Source organism: Vicia villosa, linkage group LG4 (assembly GCF_029867415.1).
Source record: "Vicia villosa cultivar HV-30 ecotype Madison, WI linkage group LG4, Vvil1.0, whole genome shotgun sequence".
Taxonomy (NCBI): domain Eukaryota; kingdom Viridiplantae; phylum Streptophyta; class Magnoliopsida; order Fabales; family Fabaceae; genus Vicia; species Vicia villosa.
The window spans coordinates 176,867,624-176,895,366 of NC_081183.1; the positions used below are offsets into that span (position 1 = coordinate 176,867,624).

At 33.6% G+C, this 27,743-nt stretch overlaps 4 protein-coding genes across 5 annotated transcripts; 2 read left to right on the top strand and 2 right to left on the bottom strand.

Annotated features, from left to right (window-relative positions):
• Positions 1-5,152: 5,152 nt before the first annotated feature.
• LOC131600399 (uncharacterized) lies at positions 5,153-9,333 on the top strand. Of its 2 annotated transcripts, XM_058872563.1 has the most exons (5): positions 5,153-5,217; positions 5,565-6,740; positions 6,910-7,150; positions 7,316-7,395; positions 7,649-9,333. In XM_058872563.1, exons 2-5 carry the CDS (start codon positions 5,610-5,612, stop codon positions 7,712-7,714), a joined length of 1,518 nt encoding a protein of 505 aa, XP_058728546.1. In that variant the 5' UTR covers positions 5,153-5,217; positions 5,565-5,609; the 3' UTR covers positions 7,715-9,333. The 2 variants fall into 2 exon arrangements, with proteins under 2 accessions (XP_058728546.1, XP_058728547.1); XM_058872564.1 differs by lacking the exon at positions 5,153-5,217 and having other exon boundaries at positions 5,227-6,740.
• A 2,710-nt stretch (positions 9,334-12,043) lies between these two features.
• LOC131596090 (uncharacterized) lies at positions 12,044-15,535 on the top strand. The gene is made up of 5 exons (XM_058868649.1): positions 12,044-12,203; positions 12,518-13,675; positions 13,843-14,083; positions 14,777-14,859; positions 15,258-15,535. The coding sequence occupies exons 2-5, from the start codon at positions 12,569-12,571 to the stop codon at positions 15,327-15,329; spliced, it is 1,503 nt and encodes a 500-aa protein (XP_058724632.1). The 5' UTR covers positions 12,044-12,203; positions 12,518-12,568; the 3' UTR covers positions 15,330-15,535.
• A 663-nt stretch (positions 15,536-16,198) lies between these two features.
• LOC131596091 (photosystem I reaction center subunit psaK, chloroplastic) lies at positions 16,199-17,016 on the bottom strand. Its single transcript, XM_058868650.1, has 3 exons — positions 16,810-17,016; positions 16,641-16,724; positions 16,199-16,547 (listed from the first exon to the last, which is right to left on the bottom strand). The coding sequence occupies exons 1-3, from the start codon at positions 16,888-16,890 to the stop codon at positions 16,320-16,322; spliced, it is 393 nt and encodes a 130-aa protein (XP_058724633.1). The 5' UTR covers positions 16,891-17,016; the 3' UTR covers positions 16,199-16,319.
• Positions 17,017-17,887: 871 nt separating this feature from the next.
• Positions 17,888-25,930, bottom strand: LOC131596089 (TOM1-like protein 9). Its single transcript, XM_058868647.1, has 10 exons — positions 25,669-25,930; positions 25,370-25,448; positions 24,466-24,564; positions 24,251-24,364; positions 23,837-23,997; positions 23,193-23,274; positions 21,395-21,480; positions 20,240-20,443; positions 19,054-19,634; positions 17,888-18,810 (listed from the first exon to the last, which is right to left on the bottom strand). The coding sequence occupies exons 1-10, from the start codon at positions 25,767-25,769 to the stop codon at positions 18,203-18,205; spliced, it is 2,115 nt and encodes a 704-aa protein (XP_058724630.1). The 5' UTR covers positions 25,770-25,930; the 3' UTR covers positions 17,888-18,202.
• Between the last annotated feature and the right edge of the window lie 1,813 nt (positions 25,931-27,743).

Genomic DNA, 27,743 nt, shown 5'->3' on the forward strand with positions numbered 1-27,743 from the left:
AGAACATTCAACAGGAGCAAGTTTCACCGGAGTAATGGAATCTTTCCGTGGCGGAGGCACCGTCTTTTTCGGACGCCCTCGACCCATCTTTCCCGTGATCTTACTGTTTTCAAACAAACATTCATATTTTATTCTTCTACACAGTTATAAATAACGTTCCTTTCAATTTCACAACTTTAAATTTTTTTGTTAACTAATACATTTTTTTTAAATGATCAAACATTAAAAAATCAGCTAGTTATTTTTTTAAATTCTATGATATATTTTGATTTTATTTAGTTATGAAAAATATTCATTAATATGTATTAACAGGGGATGAGAAATATTTGTATTTATCTTTATATTTTCATGTTTATCAACAAAAGTAAATTTTTTAATTATACCAACCATTTTTTTTCATTTACTACTATTTTTAAAAATTTGTCTTAAAACAAAACTATATACTAAAACTACCTACTCTACAAAAAAATTGAAATCGTAAATAAAATTTAAAAACTAAACAAAAGATACAACTTAAGAAAAAAATACTTGTAGATCCATACTTTCAATATTCAAAAACAGAAATACATACATACTGCAACAATAAAACATATCTCACTTCAATGTTATATTCTAATAGCTTTAATTTTTATAGCATGCTAGAGACAATGGTAAATTTTAGGAGCTAAAGAACCAATAAATAGAAATATACCTTTGAAGAAGATTTGTTTTCAATCTAACTCCTTTCAAAATTTGCATATACTAGAATGTGGATGAGGCTGAAATGATGAAAAATAAATTATTTGTTTGGAAAAAATGGACCGAGTGAGCATGAGAGGAGATTTAAGAAGAAAGGTTAATATTGTCATGACTGTTTGTTTTTTTTGTGTTAGAATGAAATCATACAATTTCATTTGTTTAGTTTTAATTGCTTCACAAAAAATAGGTTTTGTCAAAGCTTTTTAAATACAAACAAGTCGTTTTCAACTTATTTTCATAAGCTCTAAGGATAATTTATAAAAATAGTTCATTGCTTAAATTAAAATATCATTTATTGTAGAAAAAATCTACATAGCTTCATGAGAATATCTGACTTGAACCCAAGTCAGAGCTAGTGTGAGCAGCTTTTGTTTTCCTTTTGAATTACTTATTTGAACTATTTTTGTTTATTGTAAAACCATAAAATTTGAAACTCCTATCATGATGATAAAAGAATAAGGTTAGAAAGGAGATGGAGGAGACGTGTGACATGTTTAATAGTTTCAATCATAATTGTGTCACTGGTGCTACAAAAACAACTTTGACAATTCGTGGGAATGTTGATGTTTTAATCGATAAAATTGATCATATGATAGGTGATGAAGCATATAAGCATTAGAAAACATTTTTATCTACATATAATGATGATGATGAAATGGATGAAGATTACAGTTCCTTTTTGGCTACATATATTTGTGTGAATGTTAGAAACTGTTAGGGGTTGGTTTTGAAAGTTTTATTTTTATGTATGTGATGTTTATGCAGTATATATGGCTTGTTGGATTATGTTGAATGCTTGAATTTTGTGAAGTGAATTGTCTATGGTTTCATTGATTTGTTTTGAATGTGAGGTACTGTTTAAAAAATGAGATTTTGCATTGAACTTATGAGGTTATGCATTGATTGTTGATTTTAAACTGCTACAACATCTGAACTGAACTTCTGTGTTGACTTTGAACTGTCATGCATGTCTGGAGTTGTATTGAATTGATCATGGTGTGCAAGCAGGATGATTTGTTCCAATTTGGGGATGTCTGTTTTGGAATGGAATGTGGTTCTGTATTGACTGATGGTGTGGTATAGTAGGGTTGTGTTATGCTTGCATTGCAATGCGTGAACTTGTTTGAGAATTGATGCCATGTATTATTTTGGATGATGCAAGTTTATGTTGGCTTGACATTGGCAACTGATATTGCAAGTTGGGCACACTTTTGGTGGTTCAAACATGGGGATTATGGCATACCACAAGAGGCATATGATGATGAGTGAAAAATGAAGTTGGAAGTAATTTGAAGAATAGGAAATTTACGTTTAGGGTCAGATGTGGGTCCTGGTCAACCTTGGTCAACTGTTTGACCAGAAGTCAACAATTGACAAAAAAAGTCAATTGTTGGTCAAAGTGTAATTTTTCATGTATTTTGATTTTGTAATGTATCTTTGGATCTTGTGATGTAGTATGACTTTTGAAAATATGATCTTGACCCTTTTATTGAAAATGTTGACTCTTATGTAAGCTTTTGACTTTTGTACCTTTGCTTGTTTCTTGTTTTCTAAGTAACCAAGTCAACTTCTTGAATTTTGTATACTTGAATGAATAAGATAACTCCGTGTCATTTGATATCCAAAGCATTAGGTCGAAAAAAAGAAGATGATTTAGGTTAAAATCAACCTTCCATGGTTGACTTTGACTAAAAGTCAAAGTTGATGCCAAAGTCTTCAAAAATCCCTAAATGAAATCAAAATTGATTCCAAGCATGATCTCTCCTCCAATAACATATAGCAATCAACAAGTTTTCAATGAAATATAGGATTCCCAAACCCTATGTCAAAAGTTAACCTCAGTTGACTTTGAGCAACAAGTCAAAGTTGTCTATGGATCACAAGCCATTTTAAAACCCTTGCAATGAAGTATCTTGATTAAATTACTTTGTGTTGATATTGCACCAAGATGATGAAACAACCTTAAATCCCTGATTTATGACAAACCATGCGTATGAGCTACACAGTTAAAATCCAATGCATCTAAGGACCTTTGAACCAATGTTTATGTATGTATGCAAATGAATTATTCCTAATGGTAGAAATGAATGCCTGATGCTAGAAGAAAATGAATGAATTGTAAAAAAGTATAAGCATTTGAAGTCAAAAAGTATAGTGACACTCTTGACATTTGTTTCAAATTTCATTTGAAAGTTCCTTCATGTAAGTGCATCATTCGTCTTTCATTCGGTGAGGTAATACCGTTTCACCTATCTCTTTGTTCGTAAGTTTTTATTTCTTGCGTTGCTTATCTATGTGTTTTGTAACCTGACTGCGTGTTTATGTTCCAAAAATATGTGATATATTTGGTGTATAATTCAATCCCATAAATGTTCACTTCCAAAAAATTTATTGTTAACCCATGAGTGTTTTCAATCCATATGTTTATAGTGATTTCATGTTTTAATCATTTGTATTTCATCATTATTTGTATTTCATGATATCAATTCTTCACATTTGAAATATCCTATGATATTATGCTTGGATATGTTATTTATCTATTTTGCATATTTGTGCATTGCTGGCTATTTATATGGTTATGCTTCTTTCACTTTGACTTCATTCTATGTGAGTGATGTTATTATTGTTCAAATGTAAGTCTACAATTTATGGAACGAGGAATCATTGTGTGGATACCTGGTCCTTAGTTTCTTGTAACTTCCTTATGCTTAAGAATTTACTTTTCTGTTCTGGAATATAGTTTACATTAACAACAACAAGATTCATGCCATCTAGCAACAACTTCACACCTTCTTTTCCAATCACATTCATCTAAGTATTATTTCCCATTTTATAGAATGTCAACAAATTTCATCAAATTCACCTAACATAGTTTGATTAACACACATATGTCAGAACATCCTGAATCAAGGAACCATATATCTTCTTTTTTAACTTCACATAGTTCCACATAAGACATCAAAAACATTTCTCTTGCTTCATTAATTTCTGCATAATTAGCTTTTTTTATTTTGAGGACATTCATAACAAAAATGACCAAGTTGATGGAATTGATAATACTATATGACTGTTGTATTGAAATTTGTTCGACCTCTTCCTCTTCCTCTGTACACTTTGACTAAGACCTCTTATTCCTTCATATATTACTTTTAAGGCTTGGTCCTCACCACCGTGCCTTTGGAATTTATGTTCTTGTACTATGAATGAGCTTCGTAACTCATCAATATAACTCACGATATAGTTAAAATTCTCGGTTAAAGAGCGTAATATCTTTTCCACCACTTTAACATCTAGCACCTCCTTTCCATAAGTCCTCATTTTGTTAGCCACTGTCATGACCCTAGAGAAGTATTATGTTTCACCTTCACTAGTCTTCGTCTCAAGAGTTTCAAATTCTCTGCGGGGAGTTTGAAGATGAGGTTGTTTGACCTTTGCAATTCCTTCAAACTTTTTCTTCATGGCATCCCCTGTCTCTTTAGAAGTATCCTTCTTTAGAATAGTCTCAAGCACAGTTCTATCAGTCGTCTAAAATAGGTAGTTCTTTATTTTGAGTTCCTTCAATTTCATCTCATCATTCTTCTTTTATGCTTCTGTTTGTATTGCTCCAGGTTTGACCGATTTCTAATATTCCTTATATCTAAGAAAATTTTCCATTAACGTGCTCTAATGATCTTAGTGACCATCAAAACGTAGAATTAAGGGTTGTAAAAAGCTCCATTACACAATCATTTTTAGTGCTATTGCAAAATTGTCAAACACATATGTTTTAATAGATCAACCCTAATGGAGACTCTAATACTAAATTATTGGAAGTGTTTATGAAAATAAGAACACAATAATAATAAACTGCGTGATTCACTCTTTATTAACATAAACATAAATTTAAAAAGCCTTTTATTTTTTTTCAAAGTGACTTATATTAAAATGGTAAAGATAATGGCTAATGGGAAAAAAAATTCTAACTTAACTAAAATAAAATATAATGGCTAATGGAAGGAAATTCTAACTAAAATAAAAGATAATGGCTTAATGGAAGGAAATTCTAACTGAACGCGAATAGAAGTAATTTTCATAAATGAGAGAATAATAAATTAGAAATATTAATTAGATAATAGAATTAAAAGGTAAAATTTAAAATTATATTAAAGACTATTTTAAAACACACTATTTTGTTTAGTGTTAATGATGTATTCTATATTATCAAAAAAAAAAAAAAAATGATGTATTCTATCGGGCAAATACAACACTAACTCTTAATTAAATTGTGCATTTTTGCAATGGAAATTTTAATTAAATTGAGCTTAAAATGTTAATGATGATATTTTTAGTTTTAATTTAATTAATAATGAATAAAAATTTGTTTTTATAATTGTGACAAGACTGGACCCATCTGACCTCATTTTCTCTTTTTCTACGGTTAAAGAAACAAACACCACTGAACCAAACCAAAAACCCTTCTCCACCTACCTTGCAATGCTGGTAATTTCACTTTCTTTACTTTTATCGTTCTCTGTTCTTATACATTCCACACACATTACTCTCATTGCTCTCATGATCACGAAACCCTAATGGGAAAATACATCTAATTAGGGTTTGTTTTATTTATTCATCCAATGTTTTTTTCCACAGGTTGTAGAAATTGTTGCCCTTTTGTTAACTTACCTGTTACCATTTCAACATGTTGTAAAATATCTTGTAGGATACATGACTGCTTTACGAGTACATTCATATTTTGTAGGATAGGGTATGAGTACAGTTAACATACCTGTTATCAATCTTTACCGTAACATTGTTTGTTTCTCTGTTTTTTTAATGACTGCTTACAGTGAGTTTTGCTTTCTACTCTCAAAAGAGGATCTTGTTCTTGGTAAATGAAAATGAAGCGTGCTTTAGTCAAGTTTAACCCGATTGATTCTCATATGAGTGGGAATTTGAAAAGTCCTGATCCTGATGATAAAAGAATGAGGTCAGAAAGACGATGGAGGAGACGGGAGATCATGGTTGATAGTTTGAAGCACAGTCTTGTAGCTAGTGCTACAAAGACGGGTTTGAAGGTTTGTGGAAGTCTAGCTAGTGCTACAAAGACAGATTTGAAGATTAGTGGAAGTACCGACGTCTTAATAGATAAAAATGATCATATGAGAGATGATGAAATAGATGAAGATTGGAAAACATTTTTGGCTACATATACCGGTGATGATGATGATGAAATGGATGAAGATTATATTTCCTTTTTGGCTACATATAATTCTGAGATTGAAATGGATTGTGCTAGTAATCATAGTGGTGGTTCAAACATTGGCAGTGATGAAACCGATTCAGATTACAGATCCTTTTTAGCTACATATGATCCTGATGTTGAAAATGACAGTGCTGGTAATCAAAGTGGGGGTTCAAATATTGGCAATGATGAAACAGATGCGGAATACATATCGTTTTTAGCGACATATGATCCTGATGTTGAAAATGACAGTGCTGGAAATCAAAGTGGTGGTTTAAATATTGGCAATGATGAAACAGATGCGGAATACATATCCTTTTTAGCTGATCCTGCTGTTGAAAATGACAGTGTTGGTAATCAAAGTGGTGGTTCAAATGTTGACGTCAACTTTGGCAACAACAATGTCAAGAAGGAAATAGAAGAAGGCTACAATTGTTTTTCAAATCAATTTGTTCCTGATTATATTAGCAACGGGGTTCATGTTGATGAAGATGATCGGTTATTAAGAAAAAGTTTTAGTGTTGGGAAAAACACATTACTTTCTGATCAAGAATTTGATACCTCTAAAATGCAAAGTGTTGTTGATGAAGATTATAAACAAATCCTTAATTCTGGGAGGGTTGTTGGTGGTGATTTTGTGTATGGTTCTGTTATGAATGCCAATGACACATCCAATGTGAAAGATGAACGTAATTCCTCTGATTCAGATCTAATTGTTTTGGAATCTTGTCCATATTGTGAAAACACCCCTTCCGCATCTTCAAAAGCATATGATTCATCTGTAAGTGTCTTCAACTTACTTCACGCAATGAATACGTAATAGTCATATCTTGCAAATTGTCCATAAACATATATACATTATTCAAAAACTTATTTTATTTTAAGAAATAATTGCAAACAATTAATTTTTAACTCTTTTCATAACACATATTTATGATCTGTGTGTTTAGTGTTTTGGAGAAGAAATGCACCCCAAAAACAACATGCAAATGACTTGTATTTATCATTCTCAATTTCGGAAAAGACTTGTGGAATATCTTGATAGGCCTTATGACTATGAAGAGTATAAATCTCTTCTTGCTAAAGCAAATGAACGAAGGCAAAAGGAACGTCATTTAGAAACACGGCAGGGGGTGATTGAGTCATATCACTGTGGAGGTGTCACCAAATCGCATCTTGATTCACACCCTGGTAGGTCTATATTTTCTCTTGTATTCTCCATTTTGTGGTTTGTGCTAGTTTTCTTGGTAGCTTTTACTTTTGGATTTTCAACTTCTATTCTCGATATCGCTCAACTCTTTCTATGCTGAATCTGATTTCAGGCCTCTATCAAATATTTGTTTCTTAATTGTGCAGATGTAGCCAAAGCTATTGCCATGGAGTCCAAGGAAAATCGTATTTTGTTTCTCTTGCGTGGATTTTTTTTCTGGATACAAGTAAGTAAATAGATTCATGTTAACATAATATCTTGTATTATATATATTTGTGACAGTAGCATAAACTTGTCATGGAGTTCCCTAGATTATTTTTGTACATTTTGTTCGGTACATTGTTACATGATCCATCATTTAATGTTTTGTTTCTAATACCAGTGAATGTGAGTTTTTTTTTTTTTGTATAGATTTTTTCCAACTGTGTTTAATTGCTTGTGATGGAAGTTATATTGATTTTCTTTGTCCATTTTTGCAGAACACAGAAGGAAATTTTCAGCCTTGGCTTGACAAATCATGTTTGGAGATGATGCGAAGATTGTAAAAATGAAATCTTATATTTCATCTGGAATGAAGCATAAGCAAAAATACGATATGAAAAGTTGATGTGTTTGGAAGCAGTGTATTTTGAATCTAAAGAGGCAACAATGTTTATATAGATTGTTTTAGGTAAAATCACTGATTGTTTTAGGTCTCTCCACTTTTTTCAGGCCTTTGATGGTGTGATCTCACTGTCTTCCCCAACTTCATTTGAAAATGTTTCTTCTAACTAGGAATCTAGCTCCAGTGCTACATCGTGCTCTTCGCCCATATCCCGTGAATTACAGGTGCTCGTTTTTATTTGCAAGCAGGGCTAAGAAACAAACTTAGGTTGATGGAAAATAGGACCATAGCACTATAATTTGGTCCTCCGTAGTGTGGAATTTGACTTTTAGGTGCACGGTAGAAGAAACCTCCCTTAAAGTTGCCAAAAGAGGTGGAGGCATAGTGTAAGATAAAAATTTATCTTGATTACCCTTATTCTGTTGCTGGTCCCAAATGCCATGGGAAGTTTCACGTATTTTAAGGGTTTCCTGATTGTCCACTCGAAGCTCTGCAGGTTTCCACAATAATATGTTTAGAAAGAGAGTGAGGGTCTCTTCCCGGTATGTGAACCTTTGAAGAGTGTAATTTCCTATGAGAGGATGAAACAACTTTATCTGGGTGTACTAAAGTCATCGATGATGTGGCATTGAAGGTGGTTACTGACTTTGATGATAATTAGATATTCTTATCAAAGAAATACAATCCACCATTTTCCTCTATGACAAACAAGTATTCTCATCCATTGAATGTCCAACCAATGAGGGGTTTTTCAGGTAATCTTGCTCCTTGTATGAATCAATAATTCCTATTTCTAGGAAACACCATCTTATCTCAAATGAAAAGAGAATGTTGTATATAAATATTCATACAGAAGGCTCCATTGATATGTCCAGACCAAAATATCCCAATAATGGTTATTTCCTTGTATGACGATACGTCGGAAAGGGTTTGGTACCTACAAAAACAATTAAATGTCCAAGTTATTAGTTGATCAAGCCATGAGGTAAAATATTTTAGGTTTTTAAAAGTTTGTACCTTACTTTGGCGTTTGTCCTCCCTTTTATAGGAACATCATTATGGTTTTTACAAGTTTTCATTCCTTAGCAATCAGATCAAAGAACATATATCCTATTGGTTCTTTAATGGCTCCCAACAAAACACAACTAATACTTATACTATCAATTTTAGTCATTCTTGCTTGTACAACACGAACATGTTCTATGCATTCAAAAACTTGAAAGTGATCCACTGAGAGTTTAACTCCACTTCAAGCCTCCTCTGGTGTTACAACTTTTACTGCCAATGTAGCGCATATGTTTAGGACCTAAATAATCTCGTTCATTGGGAATGTATTTTTCAAATAGGATGGAACCAACCATGTTCATAAGCATTATATATTTTCCTTTCGATAACATCATTCTGTTGCGGAGTGTAAGTTATGGTCAACTACCTTTTAATCTCACTGTCTGAAAAAACCACTTGACTCATTTGAATTAAATCTTCCTCCAATCTTAGTTTGTAGACACTTAATAGAAATCTCAACTTCATTTTCGACCATAATTTTAAAACATTTGAAAGGATTTAAAGCCTCTGATTTCTCTACCAATAAAATACATCCATGCTTTTCTACTAAAATCATTAATGAATAACAGAATAAACATTTTTGTCATTGTTAGATACAGTGCAGGTAAGACCACATATATCTGAATGAATAAGTTCCACCTTTTGATTTTCTCTCCGATTACTCTTCCTTATAACAGAGCCATAATGTTGCTTTCCTCTGATGCAATTAGTGCATGTCACAGTTGAGACAGAGTGTTGTGGAAGTCCACAAACCATGTTCTTATACAATATTATTTTTAAGACTTTGTAACTCAGATGTCCATACCTTCAATGCCAAAGATGAGATAAATGTTGAGTAGATTTTATGTGAAAACAATAATGAGTTTCCATATGTTGAGTAGATTTTATGTGATCCCTCTCTTGATCAAAATTTCCAAACCTTTTTCTTGCAATTTCCATATGCTTAAGAAATTATTTTTCTATTCTAGAATATAGTTTACTTAAACAATAACAAGATTCATTCCATTCAACATCAACTTCACACTTTCATTTTCCATCACATTCATCTTAGTATTATTTCCCAATTTTACATAATGTTTAAATTTTTCATCAAATTCATTGAACATGGTTTGATTAGCACACATATTACCAGAACTTCCTAAACCAATGAACCATATATCTTCTCTTTAAACTTCACGTGATTCCACATAAAACATAAAAAACATTTCTCTTTTTTTCATCAATTTATGCATAATTAGCTTCTTCATCCTGAGGAAATTCATAACAAAAATAACAAGTAAATGTCATTGTTAACACTATATGGTTGCCTTATATATTACTTTCAAAGCTTGTTCCCCGCCATTGCTCCTTGGAAATTTTTCTTCTTATATTATTAATGAGCTTTGCAACTCATCAATAGAAAGAGCATCAATGTCTGTTGACTCTTCAATAGAACACATAATATAGTTAAACTTCCATGTTAAATGGTGTAGTATCTTTTTCATCATTTTAACATCTAGCATCTCCTTACCATAAGTCTGCGTTTTGTTGGCCATTATCATGAACCTAGAGAAGTATTTTGTTACACTTTCAATAGTCTTCGTCTCAAGAGTTTCAAATTCTTTGCAGAGAGCTTGAAGATAAGACTGTTTGACCCTTGTAATTCCTTTAAACTTTTCCTTCATGGCATCCCATATCTCTCTCTAGAACAATTCTATCAATCACCTGATTTAGGCAATTCTTTGTGTTGAGATCCTTCAACTTCAAACTCATCTCATCATTCTTTTTTCGTTGTGCTTCTGTCTGGATTGCTCCATTTGTTGCTTCAATATAGTCAGGTTCAACCAATTTCTAATATTCCTTATATATAAGAAAAATTTGCATTAGCATACTCCAATAATCATAATGACCATCAAAGCATAGGATTGAAAGTTGCATGAAACTCCATTATACAATCATTTTTGGTGTTATTGCATATTTGTCAAAGACCTTTGTTTTAATTTTTTTTTTGAAATTTTAGAATCTGACCTTGCAACCGACTAATTTAAGAGGATCAATCTCACCGTCTATTAGTGGAGACCCCATTTAAAGGCAGAGTAAAACTCTGTATGAACTAACCCAACACAAGAGTTGTTGGCATACAGTTGTTTTAATATATTAAGCAAAGTGGAACTCAGATACTTTATTATTGAGAGTGTTTATGAAAGTAAGTACACAACAATGAACCACCGTGAATCACTTTTTATTAAGATAAACACTAAATTAAATTGCCTCTTAACACATGATAAAGATAATTATAGCTAAAATAAAAACTAATGGCTAGTGGGTAGAGGTGTTCACGGTTCGGTTTTAAGGCAAAAACTCATCTGATCTAAAGATAAATTTACTCGTGGTTCGATTCAATTTTAGATGATATGTTTAAAAAAATCTATTATGATCCGATCCAATTTAATTCGGTTTAATTTGGATCCGTTTTTGAATAAGCAAATTATAAATTATATTTTTATTAATATTATAAGAATACTAATAAATCATAGATTTAATATAATATATATCATATAGTATATTAAAAGTTAATATTATAAAATGAGAATGATTGATATGAATGAAATAATAAAAATAAATAGATTAAACTAAGTTAATATACAATATAAAAAAAATAATAATTATAAAATAATAAATTTATATAATAATAAATTTATGTAACATATCATATTATTAAAAAATAAATAAGTAAAAAAATATATCCATACAGTTCGATTCGGTTTTGATCGGTTTTGAAAAATCAATTTGAAATCCAATTCGAACGGTGTAGTTCTCATAAAATGACATCCAAACACATTCAATGAACTTTAATTTTTTGCAATTTTTGATTTTTTAAAATTAACTTGTAATTTTTATTTGGATTGATTTGAATTTTAACTTCAGAAAAAAAATTCTAATAGAGAGCAAATAAAATAAAAAAATCTTAAATACCGAATATGATTTATTCTTTCGGACAAATATTAGCAAATTAACATAGTAATAAATATGATTTATTCTTTCGGACAAATATTAGCAAATTAACATAGTAATAAATATGATTTATTCTTTCGGACAAATATTAGCAAATTAACATAGTAATAAATATGATTTATTCTTTCGGACAAATATACAACACTAACTCATAAATTGATTATTTTTACAATGGAATCTTTAATTAATAACGAATTAATGTGTTTAGAATTGTGACAAGGATGGACCATCTAACCTAAATTTTCCTTCTAAATCAAAATCAGGGATTTAAACACTAAAAAATCGGCTCAATTTCTCTTTCACTGTTACAAAAACAAACACAACTCACCCAAATTCCAACCCTTGTTCCCCAACTCCTCTTCGCATTGCTGGTAACTACACTTTCGTTACTTTTATTGTTTCTCTATTCTCACATTCCACACACATTACTCACATTACTCTCATGATCATGAAACCCTAATGGGAAAATACACTAGATTTAGGTTTTGTTTTGATTATTCACCCAATGTTAGGTACATTATTCATCCAATGTTTTTTCCACATGTTGTAGAAATTGTTGCCTTTTTGTTAACATAGCTGTTATCATTTAAACATGTCCTAAAATATCTTGTAGGATAGTGTATGGCTACTGTCAATGACTGCTTTAATTTGATTGTTTCTCTGCTTTTCTTATGCATGTTTACAGTGAGTTCTGCTTTCCACTTTCAAAAGAGGAACTTGTTCTCGGTAAATCAGAATGAAGCCTGCATTAGTCAAGTCTAACCCGGTTAATTCTCGTATGAGAGAGAATTTGCAAAGTCCTAATCTTGATGATAAAAGAATAAGGTCAGAAAGGCGATGGAGGAGACGGGAGATCATGGTTGATAGTTTGAGGGACAGTCGTGTTGCTAGTGCTACAAAGAAAGCTTCGAAGATTTCTAGAAGTACCGATATTTTAGTAGATAAGAATGATCATAGGAGAGATGAAGACTGGGAAACATTTATGGCTACATATACGGATGATAATGATGAAGAAATGGATGAAGATTACCGTTCCTTTTGGGCTACATTTAATTCTGATATTGAAGCTGGTTGTGCTAGTAATCTTGGTGGTGGTTCAAACATTGGCAGTGATGAAACAGATGAAGAATTTTTATCCTTTTTAGATACATATGAGCCTGATGTTGAAAATGACAGTGTTGGTAATCAAAGTGGTGGTTCAAATGTTGACGGCAAATTTGACAACAACAATGTCAGTGAGGAAATACGAGAAGGCGACAATTGTTTTTCGAATCAATTTGTTTCTGATTATATTAGCAACGGGGTTGAAGTTGATGAAGATGATCAGTCACTAAGAAGAACTTTTAGTGTTGGGCAAAATTCACTAATTTCTGAACAAGAATTTGATACTCCTGAAGTGCAATGTGTTGTTGATGAAGATTATGAACAATTCCTTAATTCTGGAACTGTTGTTGATGGTGATTTTGTGTATGATTGTGATAAGAATACCAAAAACACATCCAATATAGAGGATGAGAATAATTCCTCTGATTCAGATCTAATTGTTTTGGATAATCCCGGGTTGGCTGTTGATGGTGATTTTGTGCATGATTGTGATAAGGATACCAAAAATACATCCAATATAGAGGATGAGAATAATTCCTCTGATTCAGATCTAATTGTTTTGGATAATCCCGGGTTGGCTGTTGATGGTGATTTTGTGCATGATTGTGATAAGGATACCAAAAACACATCCAATGTGGAGGATGAGAGTAATTCCTCTGATTCAGATCTAATTGTTTTGGAATCTTATCCAAACTGTGAAAACACCCCTTTCGTATCTTCAAAGGCATATGATCCATCTGTAAGTGTCTTCAACTTGCTTCACGTAATGTATATGTAATGGTCATATTTTACAAATGGTCCAAAAAGATACACATCACTCAAAAAGTTATCTTATTTTAAGAAATAATTCCAAACAGTTGATTTTAAACTATTTTCATAACACATCTTTATGATATGTGTGTTTAGTATTTTGGAGAAGAAATGCACCCCAAAGACAACATGCAAACGACTTCTTTTCATCATTCTCAATTTCGGAAAAGACTTTTGGAATATCTTGATAGGCCTTATGACCATGAAGAGTATAAATCTCTTCTTGTTCAAGCATATGAACGAAAGGAAAAGGAACGTCATTTAGAAACACGGCGGGGGGTGATTAAGTCATATCACACTGTAGGTGTCTCCAAATCGTATCTTCAAGTGCACCCTGGTAGGTCCATATTTTTTCATGTATTATGACTTCTTATACTTTCTACTTTCATATATAAAAATGGTAGCATAAAGTTTGGTCCTAAATAAGCAATCAAGATAGAATGCTCTCGGTTCAGTTCAGTCCTCACTGCTAGCGTTAAAACACTCTAACCTTATGTACTGCATGGACCAACCAAGACTTAGTTGATTTATATGGTTTAAGATTTACTAGAGGGTGTTATAAACTTGTTTTTATCATAAAACCTGAAACTATCTCCTATTGATGTATATTTTCATCATATTTTGATGGTTGTTTGTGTTTGTTAAAATACGAACAGTATTGTCTGTCTAAAATTTTAATGTGGGGGGTTGAGTTGAGAGTGTTATTTCCAAAACAATGGTTCAATGATGTATATTGAACCCAATATATGACAATAGAGGAATCTTTGATTTTACTGTAGTCAAGGTAGTGTTCATGGTTACCTTTTAAGCACAAGCTCATTCTGTGACTGAGTACTGATTTCTAATCATCAGTGGGTTAGATTTTGCTGAAAGAACATAAAATCGATCTATATATTCCATTTTGTGGTGCAAGTTTTTTTGGCAGCTTTTACTTTTGGATTTTCAACTTCTATTCTTGTTATCGCTCTGTTCTTTCTATGCTCAATCTGATTTCAGGCCTCTATCAAATATTTGTTTCATAATTGTGCAGATTTAGCCAAAGCAATTGCCATGGAGTCCAAGGAAAAGCCTAGGGTTTTGTTTCTCTTGCGTGGACTTTTTTTCTGGTTAGAAGTAAGTCAATAGATTCATGTTAACATTATATCATGTACTAGATCCTGAATGTGTATGAACTATGAAGATTATTTTGCTTGTTGAAGCAATGATTTGACAAGAAAGGTGCCTTGAGGCAATTGGATATAGACCTTCTAACCGTGTCTCTTTTACTAATTAGAAATTGTTTGTGTAGTAGTTTTTAATTATGATTATTTTTGTGACGTAGCTTAAACTTCTCTTGGAATTCATTAGATCATTGTACAGTTTTGTTTAATGCATTGTTTCGTAATTCCACATTTAAAGATTTTGTTTCTAAAACCGATGAATATGTGGGTTAATTGTATGCATCTTTTGCCAACTGTCGTGATATGCTTATGATGGAGGTTATATTAATATTTTTCTGCCTATTTTTGCAGAACCTATCCCACGAAGGACAATTTCAGCCTTGGCGTGACGAGGCATGTTTGGAGATTATGCGAAAAATGTAAAAAACGGAATCTTGTTACTCCCTCTAGAAGGAAGTATTGTCAAAATTAGTACATGAAATGTTATGTATCTAGTCTTTAATTAAGAGTATCTAGGATTTGGAAGCAATGCATTTTGAATCTGAACAGACAACAATGTTTATGGACATTTAAACTTGTCACTGAACTATGACACATTATGCTGTAGCTGAATGTTGAAGTTACTTTCTCATTGTCTCTAGGAGGAAGAAAACCACATATTTCCATTTTTTTCTTCTTTCAATTCCTTGATTTTCTTTTTTTGATCTCTTTGATAGGATATTGAGTTCATATATTTGTGATGACCCGATCATTGAGGTCAATCCACATCAGCATAACTTCTAAAAACTATAAGAATAATAGTCAACTAGAGTATTCCCTGATTTTAAGGGATCTTTTGTTATAAAAAAAGGGGGAGGGAAATGAGTAGCATTCAGAAAGTTTGTTAGAAGATTTACTCTCTTGTTTATGAGCAATCCTGCCATGGTTTAGGAGTTCATAAAACTCCTGTTTACCACTTCTGTCCATCCAACATTGTAAGAGCTTCAAGCTCATCATTTTCCCTTTCAATAATACACAATACACAGTTGCTTACTTAAAATTTTGGTTTCATACACTTCTGCTGCACCATTAAGAATAAATTAGTCTTTTTTGTTTTCCCTAGAGATAAATTGAGTGCTTCTGCTATTAAATCTTGCTCAGGCTCCTCAAATAACCACTTGGTAGCATTTTTTTAATGTAATGTGCAACATCATTGTTTTAAAAACCAGTTTGGTGATTGATCAAGTGAGGGTTTTGTGTTACAGATCGAGTCACATGATTGAATCAGATAATTCGGTTGTATATCTTGGATGTGTATTGAAATAGAGAGGAACAACTAAATATTAAAGTTAAAAGTGTGAGAGATGCAAACATAAAATGGCATTAAAACTGATTACATATCCAACACAAGTTCACAACATAAAAATTTCCTTTTTACAATGCACCAATGTTCTTAAGACCAAGAACAACACCAACACCAATGATGTGTCCAACAGTTCCACAAGCCAAAGTATCAGCAAGGGTGAACCCAGCTGGGTCACCAGTCTGCAAGCCTGAGTCCCTTGCCTCCAGCTTTAGTCCAGCCGTTGCTTTCCTGTTTGCTGAGGGAGCCAATCCAAATCTTCCAGCAAACAACATTAGGGTTGTAGATGCCACCATAATCTGCATACCGTAAACAAATTTTTCTTGAGAATCATTTTGTAATAGTTAAAAGAATAAAAGCATTGGAATTGGATCAAGTTCTTGAGATCTTACCACATTAGTGGATGAACCAATGAAGTCACAACGAACTCCCAAGGCACCCTTTCCCTTACGCTTTGTCATGGATTGGGAAGCAACCTGTGCATATAGAGTGATGTTATTTGAACATAAGAATATAAGAAAAGAGTGGAAAATTTATGTATATGAAAAAGTGGTTAATTACCAAACCCTGCACAGGAGAAGGTTTCAATTGTGGTCTAAGACCAGTGAATTGAGGGAGAGTTGTCATCATAGAGGTTGCCATTTCTTCAAGCTATGAGAGCAAATGAGAAATAATCTGAATCACTTTTTGTTGCTAGGTTTGAGCTTCTTCCCCTTTACTCACAGTTTTTCAAGGTTTATGATATGATATTATGATGTAACAAGTAAACAGAATCTAATATTGGCCACCAAAGTAACTTGTGGCTTCAGAATGTTGATATTAGATGGCCATAGATATGTTAGTCCTACGTGGCATTATGTGATTTGATTGCATTTTATGGGATTGGATAATGTCTTAGCTCCTCGTTTGTTTCATATCTGACCTGTACATGTATTCTTTTTACTTAGATTTTAAGCAATTTGTTTATTTTTGTAGCACCTTATCAATCTAAGTTTTTATATTGTTAATCTTTTAAATTTGGAAAATACTTAAGTGTGTGTCTCTCTCTGTTTGAATCTATTTATCAAATGTACTTATAAAAATATTTATTTAATTTCAGTAGTGTTAAAACTAAGTTAATTTAAGAACAATGGCTCTTAATTACTTTGGTAATAATAAAAAATATAAGAGAATAATTTTTTTAATATTTGTTACATGTGTTAGACAGTATATCAGATTTTTTTTAGAACAGACACTTTTTGTATTATATCAGGTGAACAATGTTTGAATTTTCTATCCCAAAGTTAAACTGCTTATCATCGGTTATTTTATTGTAACCTTTCAAATTAATATTTCGAACTAGTAGTCGTCGGTTTTTCAATGTGCTTGTTAAGCAAGATTGTTGAGAATATTTCTAGCGGTTTTGTTCCTCAACAGATTATCGAGAAAGCAAAAGAATGATTTCTATTTTCTAGGGGTAAATGATGTAAAATATGACTACCCCAGTTAAATATTTGTAACATCTTAATAAAGTTTTTGAATAATAAGTTAACTAAAACAAAACTTTACGAGTATTAGTGTCAATTGAAGAAAGAGGAGACAAAAGTTAGAACAAGAACAATAATTGATTCCTATAAATTTAGTAAATCCAAACATGACATTAACTAATAGGAAATCTTTGTCATTCTATCCAATGCCAGTCTTTCCATTTATTTCAATATCAATAGAAGTAAAGGACAACTGAATCAACAAAAGAAAAAGGAGCAGACGGAAATAAGACCTCCATTTTTTAATGCTTCCACCACCCTTCTATCTTTCTCCACCCTTCTCGGTTTTCCATTTTTCAATGTTTCCCCTAGAATCAATTTACATGAATGCTAATTCCCAGACAAGCAAACAATATGTAACAAACTATGTATATAAAACAAAAACATCACAAGTTAGCAAACAGCTAAAATGCAAACCAAGAGATGTTTTACATGCTACCAGCTCGAGCTGGAGATGGTTTTGGCTTCACTTTTGCCATGTTCACAAGGTCCCCAAATAACTTATCCTCTGGCTTGGACGGCTTCCCTGATGGAACATAAGATGTAGACACCTGATTAGAGTTTCGCAAATAACTATCGTCTCTTACAGACATTCCATGCATTTGCTGCTCAATGTAAGGAACTCCGTGTTGTTGTTGTTGTTGACCGTAGCCATAACCTACAAATTGGTTTCCATACATCTGTTGTGGATACATGGAAACTGCAGGACCACCTTGCATTTGATGTGAAGCCATCCCCATGTAGTTCACTGCACCACCTTGCATGTGCTGAGGGGGCATGCCTAATTGATTGTTTCCAAAATGGTTATTGTTTGCTGACAAATGATTGTTCACATTCGGCTGCATATACATACCACCAGCCTGGCCATAACCCATTGCTTGAGGCATTTGATGATTTGCAGCACTTTGTACATGTGTTGTAGCCATATGACTGATTTGCGGTGGTTGTGGATACTGTGCGCCTGCTAGCTGACTGCCATTGTCAGCTGGTTGAGCTTCCCATGGAGGTGGCGGCAATGATCCACTATTTTGCGCACCTATCAAACCAAAAAAAGAGTGACAAAATGAAGTCTGAAAAACAAAAGCACAAACCCTATACAGTTAAATTCTCAATCCATCCACCCAACATATCACTGTCAGTAAGTGATGAAAGGTTAAAACCGGCGTCGTACCATTTTTCCATGAACAGCTAAAAAACATTTTTCTGAAAGAGAATACAATTTTGAAGGAATTCTTCCAAATATGAATGAATATATTTAAATCAGATGAAAAAATATTACCATAAGGAGAAGCTGGCTGTTGCTGTTCTGCAACCTGACCATTCCAGGCAGGACCTGTACTTTGTGTATGCAGTGATTGCTCATACTGATGAGAACCAGAATTTGACACACTTCCATTGGGAATCTGACCATTCCAGGCAGGAGCTGTACTTTGTGTGAGCGGTGATTGCTCATACTGAGGGGAACCAGCATTTGGCACACTTCCATTAGGGTAAAATCCACCTTGAGATATAAAAGTCTGCTGTTGTTGAAATTGAGGAGTAAATGGACCAGATTGGCCAGCAACATTAGTTTGCTGGGTTGGCTGGGTATTGACAGGCGTGGGTGCATTGTCTCCGTTAGAAAACATATCAAAAAGAACAAGGGCGTTCTGATCAGACACAGGACTGGCAGCATGTTGTTCTCCCAGAGGAACAAGAGCAAGTGAAGTATCTGCTTTTGGAGAATCATAGGTATCACCACTGAGAAGGTCCCACTTGGGATCAACTTTGGCAGGTACAGCAGAACCATTAGATGTAGCTGGTGCGGGAAGCATTAACTGATTCAATGTTTGCGAGCCTGCTTCAGCACCAGAAGAAGACCTGCACATATATGAAGGTAAGTGTATATGATAAGAGCCATAGCCATCAAACTAGTTAGGTTAAGTTGAAAATATTTCTTACAGCTATCTGTTACGACATGTTCATACATAAAATGACAAATGTAAGCCTGCAGTAGGGATTTGAGTTTGGCCGAACTCATCCCTGCAAAACTGCCTTATAAGGCGAGGAATCTCACTCTTTATAAACTCTTTTTAGTGACTTTGATAATCTGGTATAACATATCTCAAGTGCAATAGCCTCTACCTTATACGCAAATTATCGAGGTAAATCATAATAATTACTAAAATTAAACTATTCAAAGGAACAGAACAGCATCAAATTCTAAAGAAAGCTAGATAAAACTCAATTTCAATCTATAAGTCCATATCTTATCGATAAACTACTCTTAACATCAAAGCTACCGCTCCGGTAAAAAAAATAATATGAACAAGTTGCATGGACAGATATTAGTTATTTCAAATAGTACACTTCTCTATGCCAATAAACTAGCAAACAGTAATGAATCAAATGAAACGCATAGTAACATGTCAATAAATGCAGATAATATACATGAGCGAATCAATAAAAAAAGACAGGCAGATTACCTCCCATCAGTTTGTTTGCCACTATCTCCAGTATCAACCAATGGGGCATCAACATCTACAAGTGGCCCAGCAGGTGCAGGTTTTGAATTCTCCAAGTGGTTTCCATTTTGAGTAGAAAGTCCTGACAAAAAAGATTCATGCCTGGCAAGTACACGCTGCAGATCATCATTGAGAGCTAGTCCCTGGCATAGCAATGATTCATCCCTGGAAAAATATGGAGAAAACACCATAATAAAGTACTACTTACGCTCTTGATATATAACAACAACAACCAAGTCTTATCCCACTGAGTGGGGTCGGTTACATGATCAAATTCCGCCATAATGTTCTATCCAAGACCATGCCTCTTACATTCTTTATATAAAAAGATAAATTTGTGTTGAGTCCCATGTTTGATGAGGTATGACCTGAAAATGTGTTTATAAGTGAAACATCTCTCACTTTACAAGCCAATTTTGTAGGATTGAGTTAGGCTCAACCCAATTTCTAAGGTATCAGATTCTATCAAAGATCCGTCAAGCCACCTCTAGTCCTAGGCATCCGAGCGGGTTGAGATTTCCACTTTGGATGGGATATGACCTATAGAGTGTTTATAATTAGAACACATCTCTCACCTTACAAATTGGTTTTGTAGGATTGGGTTGGACCAACCCGAATTTTAAGTCTAAGAATACAACTAACATGAATCCAGCATGTACAGAATATCATATGCGATCCTCAATCATTATAACTGATGGGACAGCAGGCCCACATTCAAATGATGAAATAAGCCCAGAAGGGAAAACAGACCAGGTAATGGTCCAGAAAAAGGCAAGACTCAGTGAGAAATATTTACAATAGGAGGCTTAGTTAGCATTCCTGGTCATGCATATTAAAAGGGGGAAATCCAGGAATGCTTAGTTAGTATATGTGGCAAGTTGTTTGGTTTATTGAGAGAATTGCTCATAAGGGGCACATGTGTTAAAGAGATAGGAGCCTAAGAGGGGGGTATCCTTTTCGGTATTCAGGTAGGCTTGGCCTAAGGAGTCGACCAACTGCTCTAGTATTCTTGTAAGCTCTTGGAATTTCGATAAAAATCTCAGCAATCAGAACTATAAACTTACGGTTTCTTATCAGTTGCATAATATCATGGTAGAAAGGGACATGAGGCCTTACGTAGTTGAGTTTACAAGGTGGACCACTCTTTGCTTGTATGTTCTACACTGCTCTACCAAATCAACAACAACCTCCTGTCTAAGCCCCTGAAATAGAAAACAAAGTAGGAATTTACTCTTCAAAACACGATAATCAACAATTTCTTGAGTTTTGAGCTTAGATGTTGAAAGGAAAGCATATTTAGACTATAAGAACAAGTTCATAAGGGATGGATTAGTTGACACTGTAACATTGTTTATAAAGCAGCAAATAGTTTACAATTCGGCAATTGCAAACTGCTTAGAATGATAAACCTTCTAAGGTTTCAAGAATAAATTATCACATTGTTTGGCAGTCATGAAAACCTGATTTTAATTTTGCGAAGAGCCTGTTAATAGATCCAAATCCATATCCTATTGTGTTACTTTTCAAGGAAGACAGTTCCTCTTTGTTGAACTCCGCACTAATCCCTCTCTCTGTTGGCCCCAATTTCTTTTTCTAAATAATATATGTAACATTTTGATGTTAGCCCTTACTCCTTTTGTTTTTATTGTTAGATATTTGCAATCACATGCTATCAATGGAGATGATATTATTGCTTCCGTCAAAGAGAAAGGCAATCAAACATTTTTTTCTTGGAGATGAACAGATGGGAGTCTTTGACAAAAAAAAAAGGGAGAGTCAAGTGATGTGTTTTATTTGGCATTCAAATCTGAACTCTACAATTTAATCTAAAGGTTTATAATAAATTCTCTCACTCGCATAAAAAAACAAAATGAGCTGCATTGTTTTGTCTAGAATAGATAATTAAAATAAATAAATAAATACAAGCTGATAATCAGCCCCAACAGAGAACAAACTATTAATTCACTTGATAGACCAAAATATAATTGGACAAGTTGCAATTTTCATCGCTGCAGCTTCTACTCAGTTTTCTGTTCCGATGACGAAAAAGAAAATGAGAGAAAATAAAATAGAAAAAATTAGTAGATTTTATATATTGTTTGGATTAATAGAAAACAGAAAGAATAATAAATTCCTCTCTATTTGTTTGGATAGATGGAAGGAAAATTGAAAGAAAGAATATGAGATGAAAGTAATTATTTATTTACCCTTTGGATAAAAAAAAATGTTTTGATGGAGGGAAGTGAAACCAAAGGCATTTTATAGGCTTTTATCAAAACTTGCTTCCATTAACTAGTTTTATTTCCCCCATATTTTAGCTTGTAATCAGATGCTTATGTATCATCCTCAAATTCTTCATTCAGTCAATTTAAATCACTACCGAATTTTTCATTGTTTTCTGCCTTTATAATCAGAGTTATCACTAAAGGAAACCTATGATTGTCTCGGACAAACATCTTAAACCATACCCGGTGAATAACCACCTATATCAGCAGATGGTGCCCTAAGAATACAAGGGAGAGGGATCAGAAAAAATAGCCGGTCAATCAGCATTAAATTGATTATAATCATTTAAAGATCCTCAAAACAAACTGGTGACTATGGGTTGGTCTAGGATTTTAAAACACATAAACCAAATAAAGGAAACCCCAAGGATTGGCCTGTTGGTGAAGGTTCGGGGTTTGAGAGAGTGCGCCTCACAAGATCTCAGATTCAAATCCCGCTAGGTGCTAACAATCCCTGTGTTAGGCTAGTCCATACAAAGCTTTCCTCGGGCTTTAAATGGTTCCCTCGCAAACGTACAGTGGGATTGGTTCCCTTGGGTTAGTCGGTCGCAAGGCCGGATACCAAGCTTTCAAAAAAAACATAAACCAAATAAAATGAATAATTTGAATACTAGAATTGAGCAACTTACTTCTTTGTTGTTAGGGTCTATTGCATTGAGCATTTCCGCGAGAACGTCCATTATACCATGTGCATTCTGTATTTCGGTCAAACTGGGAAACAAATACAAAATAAACCACAAAAAAGCATAAATTTATGTGGCAATCTGTACAACAAATAACTTTCATCATCATTATAATTATACAGATAGAAATGCCTACTGAAAGTACAATATGCTCATTGCATATTAAATAAGAGAGTTACGTTTATAATACATGGAGATTTATACAGCTTAACACCTTAGATTTGAAAAATCAGTGCATTCACAGTTAAAAAGACATTGATGATTGTATCAAGACTAGCGTTTTTCACATATCCTATAAAGTGAAAAAAGGGTGATGAATTAAAAGAATCAGCAGAATAAAAATAATGGAAATATGTGACATCTTTACAACACAGAAAATATGCCCTTGTGATAGATATGATCATAAACTTACGGGCTATAATCCAGATGAAACTAGAAATATAGAGAACCAAGATGTCGGACATAAAACTAATCCAGAGACTAAACTAGTTAGTGTTGGGCGCAACAATAATCCATATGGAGACTATATTTTTAAAATCCAACTCAACAACCACATTTTAGATAACAAAGAAAAAGAATTAGAAACATACCTTAGTGTCGGAAATTCTGATTCTGCAGATGTCTCAGCTGTGTCAGGCTGACCATCCATGCCACGTATGTTTGGAGGGTATGAAGCCAATGGTTGGGTTTGTGGAGGAGTGAATACAGGTGCAGACTGTTCAGATCTCTGAGGGAATACAGCCCCGGCACGCTGAAATAAGCAAATCCTTTGCATATTTAAAAAAATAAACAAATAACTAAATTTTAAAAAGGGTCATGTCTATAGCCAAAGAATAACAAATCACACTCATAACCCATATATAAGCAATCATAAACAATTGTGTCCGACCTCCAAACAAAAATGTCAAATGTTGATTTTTCTCTTGAACTGTTTTTTTAATTATAGCAATGCCAAGTAAAGAGGAATATTTGGAAACTATGTTAGAATTAGTAGTCAACATTACCAACAGCTCCTGGTATGCAGCATAATATTGTGGATATCTTGCCCTTGGTCCTCCAAAAGCTTCTTGCCAAGTATCTATAAGAACCAATATCTTCTCTTTGACTTGAAAATCAGGCTACAATTGGCATGAAAAATAATAACACACTTTACAATATGAAAGTAGAAATAACAAACAACGTAGGGAAACCGTTTAAGGATCTGAGAAATTATCCATACCTTTTTCTTTACTATTCTCACCATCTCATGAAGCACATTTTTCTCTGCAACATGCATGTGAACAATATCCCCACAGTTCTTTATGATTGTCTCCAGCAACTAGAATACAGAAGACCAACAGGAAAACAAATGAGTTTTTCTGAATATCGAATGTATAATAGACATGTCAAACGTACCCACTATAGAGAATGCTTCCTAGCTTAACAAACATCATTTGAGAAGGTACTAGTGTACTCCAAGGATTTAGCTGATTTGAACAAACAGTGACCAGCTAATGTATAATTTTAAGGCTATGACTTGGTAGATGGAGCAGCTGGGATAGCACCTATAAGAAAGATAGTCAAATCTCGACTAGGTGCTTTGGACGTGTGGAGGAAAAGATGTAGATTTCATAATAAGAGTAAAAGATGGAGGGCAACGTCATTGTAGAGAGAGGTGAAGGAAAGCCAAAATATCCATAGGCAACACTACAAAAAAAGATCTAGAGGCCAACGGTTTGGCTATAAACATGGTTAATTATTGATAGAATATTACGGTATTGTTTTATCTACATACTCAACCTCGCTAGGCGGGTGTTTGATCCACTTAGTTTCAAATCTTTCACAAGGAGGGTAGATTTCCACGAAAATTGTTATTAACTTCGGCATATTAAAAATCCCATCAGTTGATTAATGACTAAGGTGGGTAGATGTTTTGAACAATCTCTAAGGTCGACAAAGTATGTATTATTTTACTAATGGAAGTCTTTTCTAATTTCAAAAAGTAATCATCCTCCTTTTTCTTGAGGGTCTAATAGCACAGCCTTTCAGGTAATTAAATCCAAAAGCATTTCAAGTTAAGTTAACATTGCGGTATGAAAACAAATACAGGAATAAATTTGTATATAAAACGCTCCTTCACTTACAGTCAATGCAAGGAGTTGAGCTTTAGAATGTCTACTTCCAATCCGCTTCTTTATACCTTTGACAACGTCCTTTGCTTGCCTAATAAGCATAATCAAACAGAGTTCTCAATATATCAAAGTACAAACCAAGACTAAACCCCAAACATCAATCATCAAATTTTAAATTCCACTTTACAATTTACAACTTAGCTGAAGTTTCAATCGAAAAACCTTCAAATTTTGTTACCCAGTTTTTTTTACAAAAGCAGTATTAAAAAATCGACGGAACTAAAAACAACGAGAGAAGAAGGAACACATACCCAGGGTCATGATTGAGCATGTCACAGATCTCGATATTCATGGCCCAATCGGGACCGATGAGCATGTCGCTCGTGGCGCGTTCAACCATGGAATTCACCATCTCCGGTCACCGATTCGAAACGGAATAGGATCGGTTATGTTCCGGCGACCGTAAACCGAACCACCGAGTCGATCGGAGAATGATTCCGGAGATTGATTTTTTTTTTGTATGGGAAGGAAGATCGGTGATTCCGTTGATGGAAAGGTTTTGAGGGTTAGAATTGGAACTTTGAAGCGAACAAAACAATGATCTCGGTAAGAGAACGTGACACGTGTCTAGTTAGTTGTGATTAGTAACTGATGCCGTTGATTTTGAAGACCACTTTTTGATCAACGGTATTTGGGGCGTGATCTTATGTAGGGAGGCCTAGCAAACCCACCAAGAGAGGTCACATAAATAACTCACTTAGGACAAATTGGCATTACTTTGTGGAAGGAAATGCCACAATGAATCTCTACATTATTTCTATATCATGCTTTCTTATTACAATAATAAGGGATATAAGGGATAAATATACATTATTCCAAAGTGGCCATATGAAGTGTAGGATATAAAACTAAAAGTAAGGGAACTTAGTTCATTAATGAGATGTATCATACGAAAGGAAGTGAAGATGAAGATATTGAAGGCTTTGATGATAATCCGGATTAGAGAACTATTGTTCTTATATATGGATTTGAAGTTAATTCATTCTCAAATGTATCTAACATAGTTGCTCCTGTTGGACTAATTTGTATTTCCCAAGGCAAATTTATAGATGATGAATATGTTAGTGATGAATTGGGTAGCTGATAAGTTTCAAATTTTCGCTATTTAGAGTATAAATTTGTGGCACTTATCGATTCTATTCTTTTGGTTTTTGTAATAAAATTTGTATACTTAAGTTTTGATTCGTTTTATGTACCGTTTGATCGTTTTTTTTTGTTTTATAGGTATTGATGCATATCAGAGCCTCGAATAATAGTGTCTAGGGCACGACCTAGATTATGTAATTTTTGAGCAAAATAAGGCAAATTCTACAGAAGCTCGTTTAGCCAAGTTGTAGCGTGCTAGGAGCTTCAATAACACAGGAGAAGTGTTTTTCATAGCTCGCTTAGCATGGTCAGCCGGCTAAGCGAGATCTCCTTTACTGTGCCATATATTTTAGGAATAAGTGTAGCTCGCTTAGCTAGATTAGCTCGCTTAGCAAGCCTGCGCAGATTTTGTTTATATGTTCTTCACTTGTAACATTTTAGAGTTGTGATTTTGGGGGGATTTTTTACTCAAACTTCATCAATCTCATTCTTAGGTTAGATTAGGTTAGAAAACAACTATGGAGCTTGCATTTGGATGATTGAAGGTGGATTGATCGTCGATCGGAGCTGACAAACTGACAAATTTTTGGTTCATTTCTCTTCTTCTTTATGTATTCTCTTTCAATTGGATTTTGTTTATGTATTTACTTTGAACTCATGTATATTTGTCTCCCATGGCATTATATAAAACTTGTTTTACAAATCTTGATCGATTGTTATCCTGGATTTTTGCTCAGTGCTTGGGGTTTTGGGTTGTTATAGACATATACTGCTCGAATCCTTATCTAGGATGATTATCTGTTAGTTTCTAGACTTTAGAAATAGATTTAGAGCTAACATTCACTTGGGTATTTGTGCTTAATGCCTCTGTGTTGTGTTGTGTTGAGAGATCATCGACACGAGCATCACTGTTGTCTTATGTGTTCTCGAGGTGTGTGGAGAGATCGTCGTTGATATGATACAGTGGGTTTAGTGGTTGATACATGATAATATTGACGAGTATCGTAGGTTGAGTATAAATTATCGATAAATTTAAGTCTGTGACGAGTAAGTATGTTTGCATGCCTGATAAGCTAATTATATTCGAAGAATATATTTATTTTTTGTTCATATGTTTTTTTCTATTTTTATTTTCAACCCATTTAAACCTGAGCTCGAAAACATAAAAACTATTGAATGGCATTCTAACAATCATCTTTGTAGACACGATAATTCCCTGAGTAATACTTCCAAATCTTTT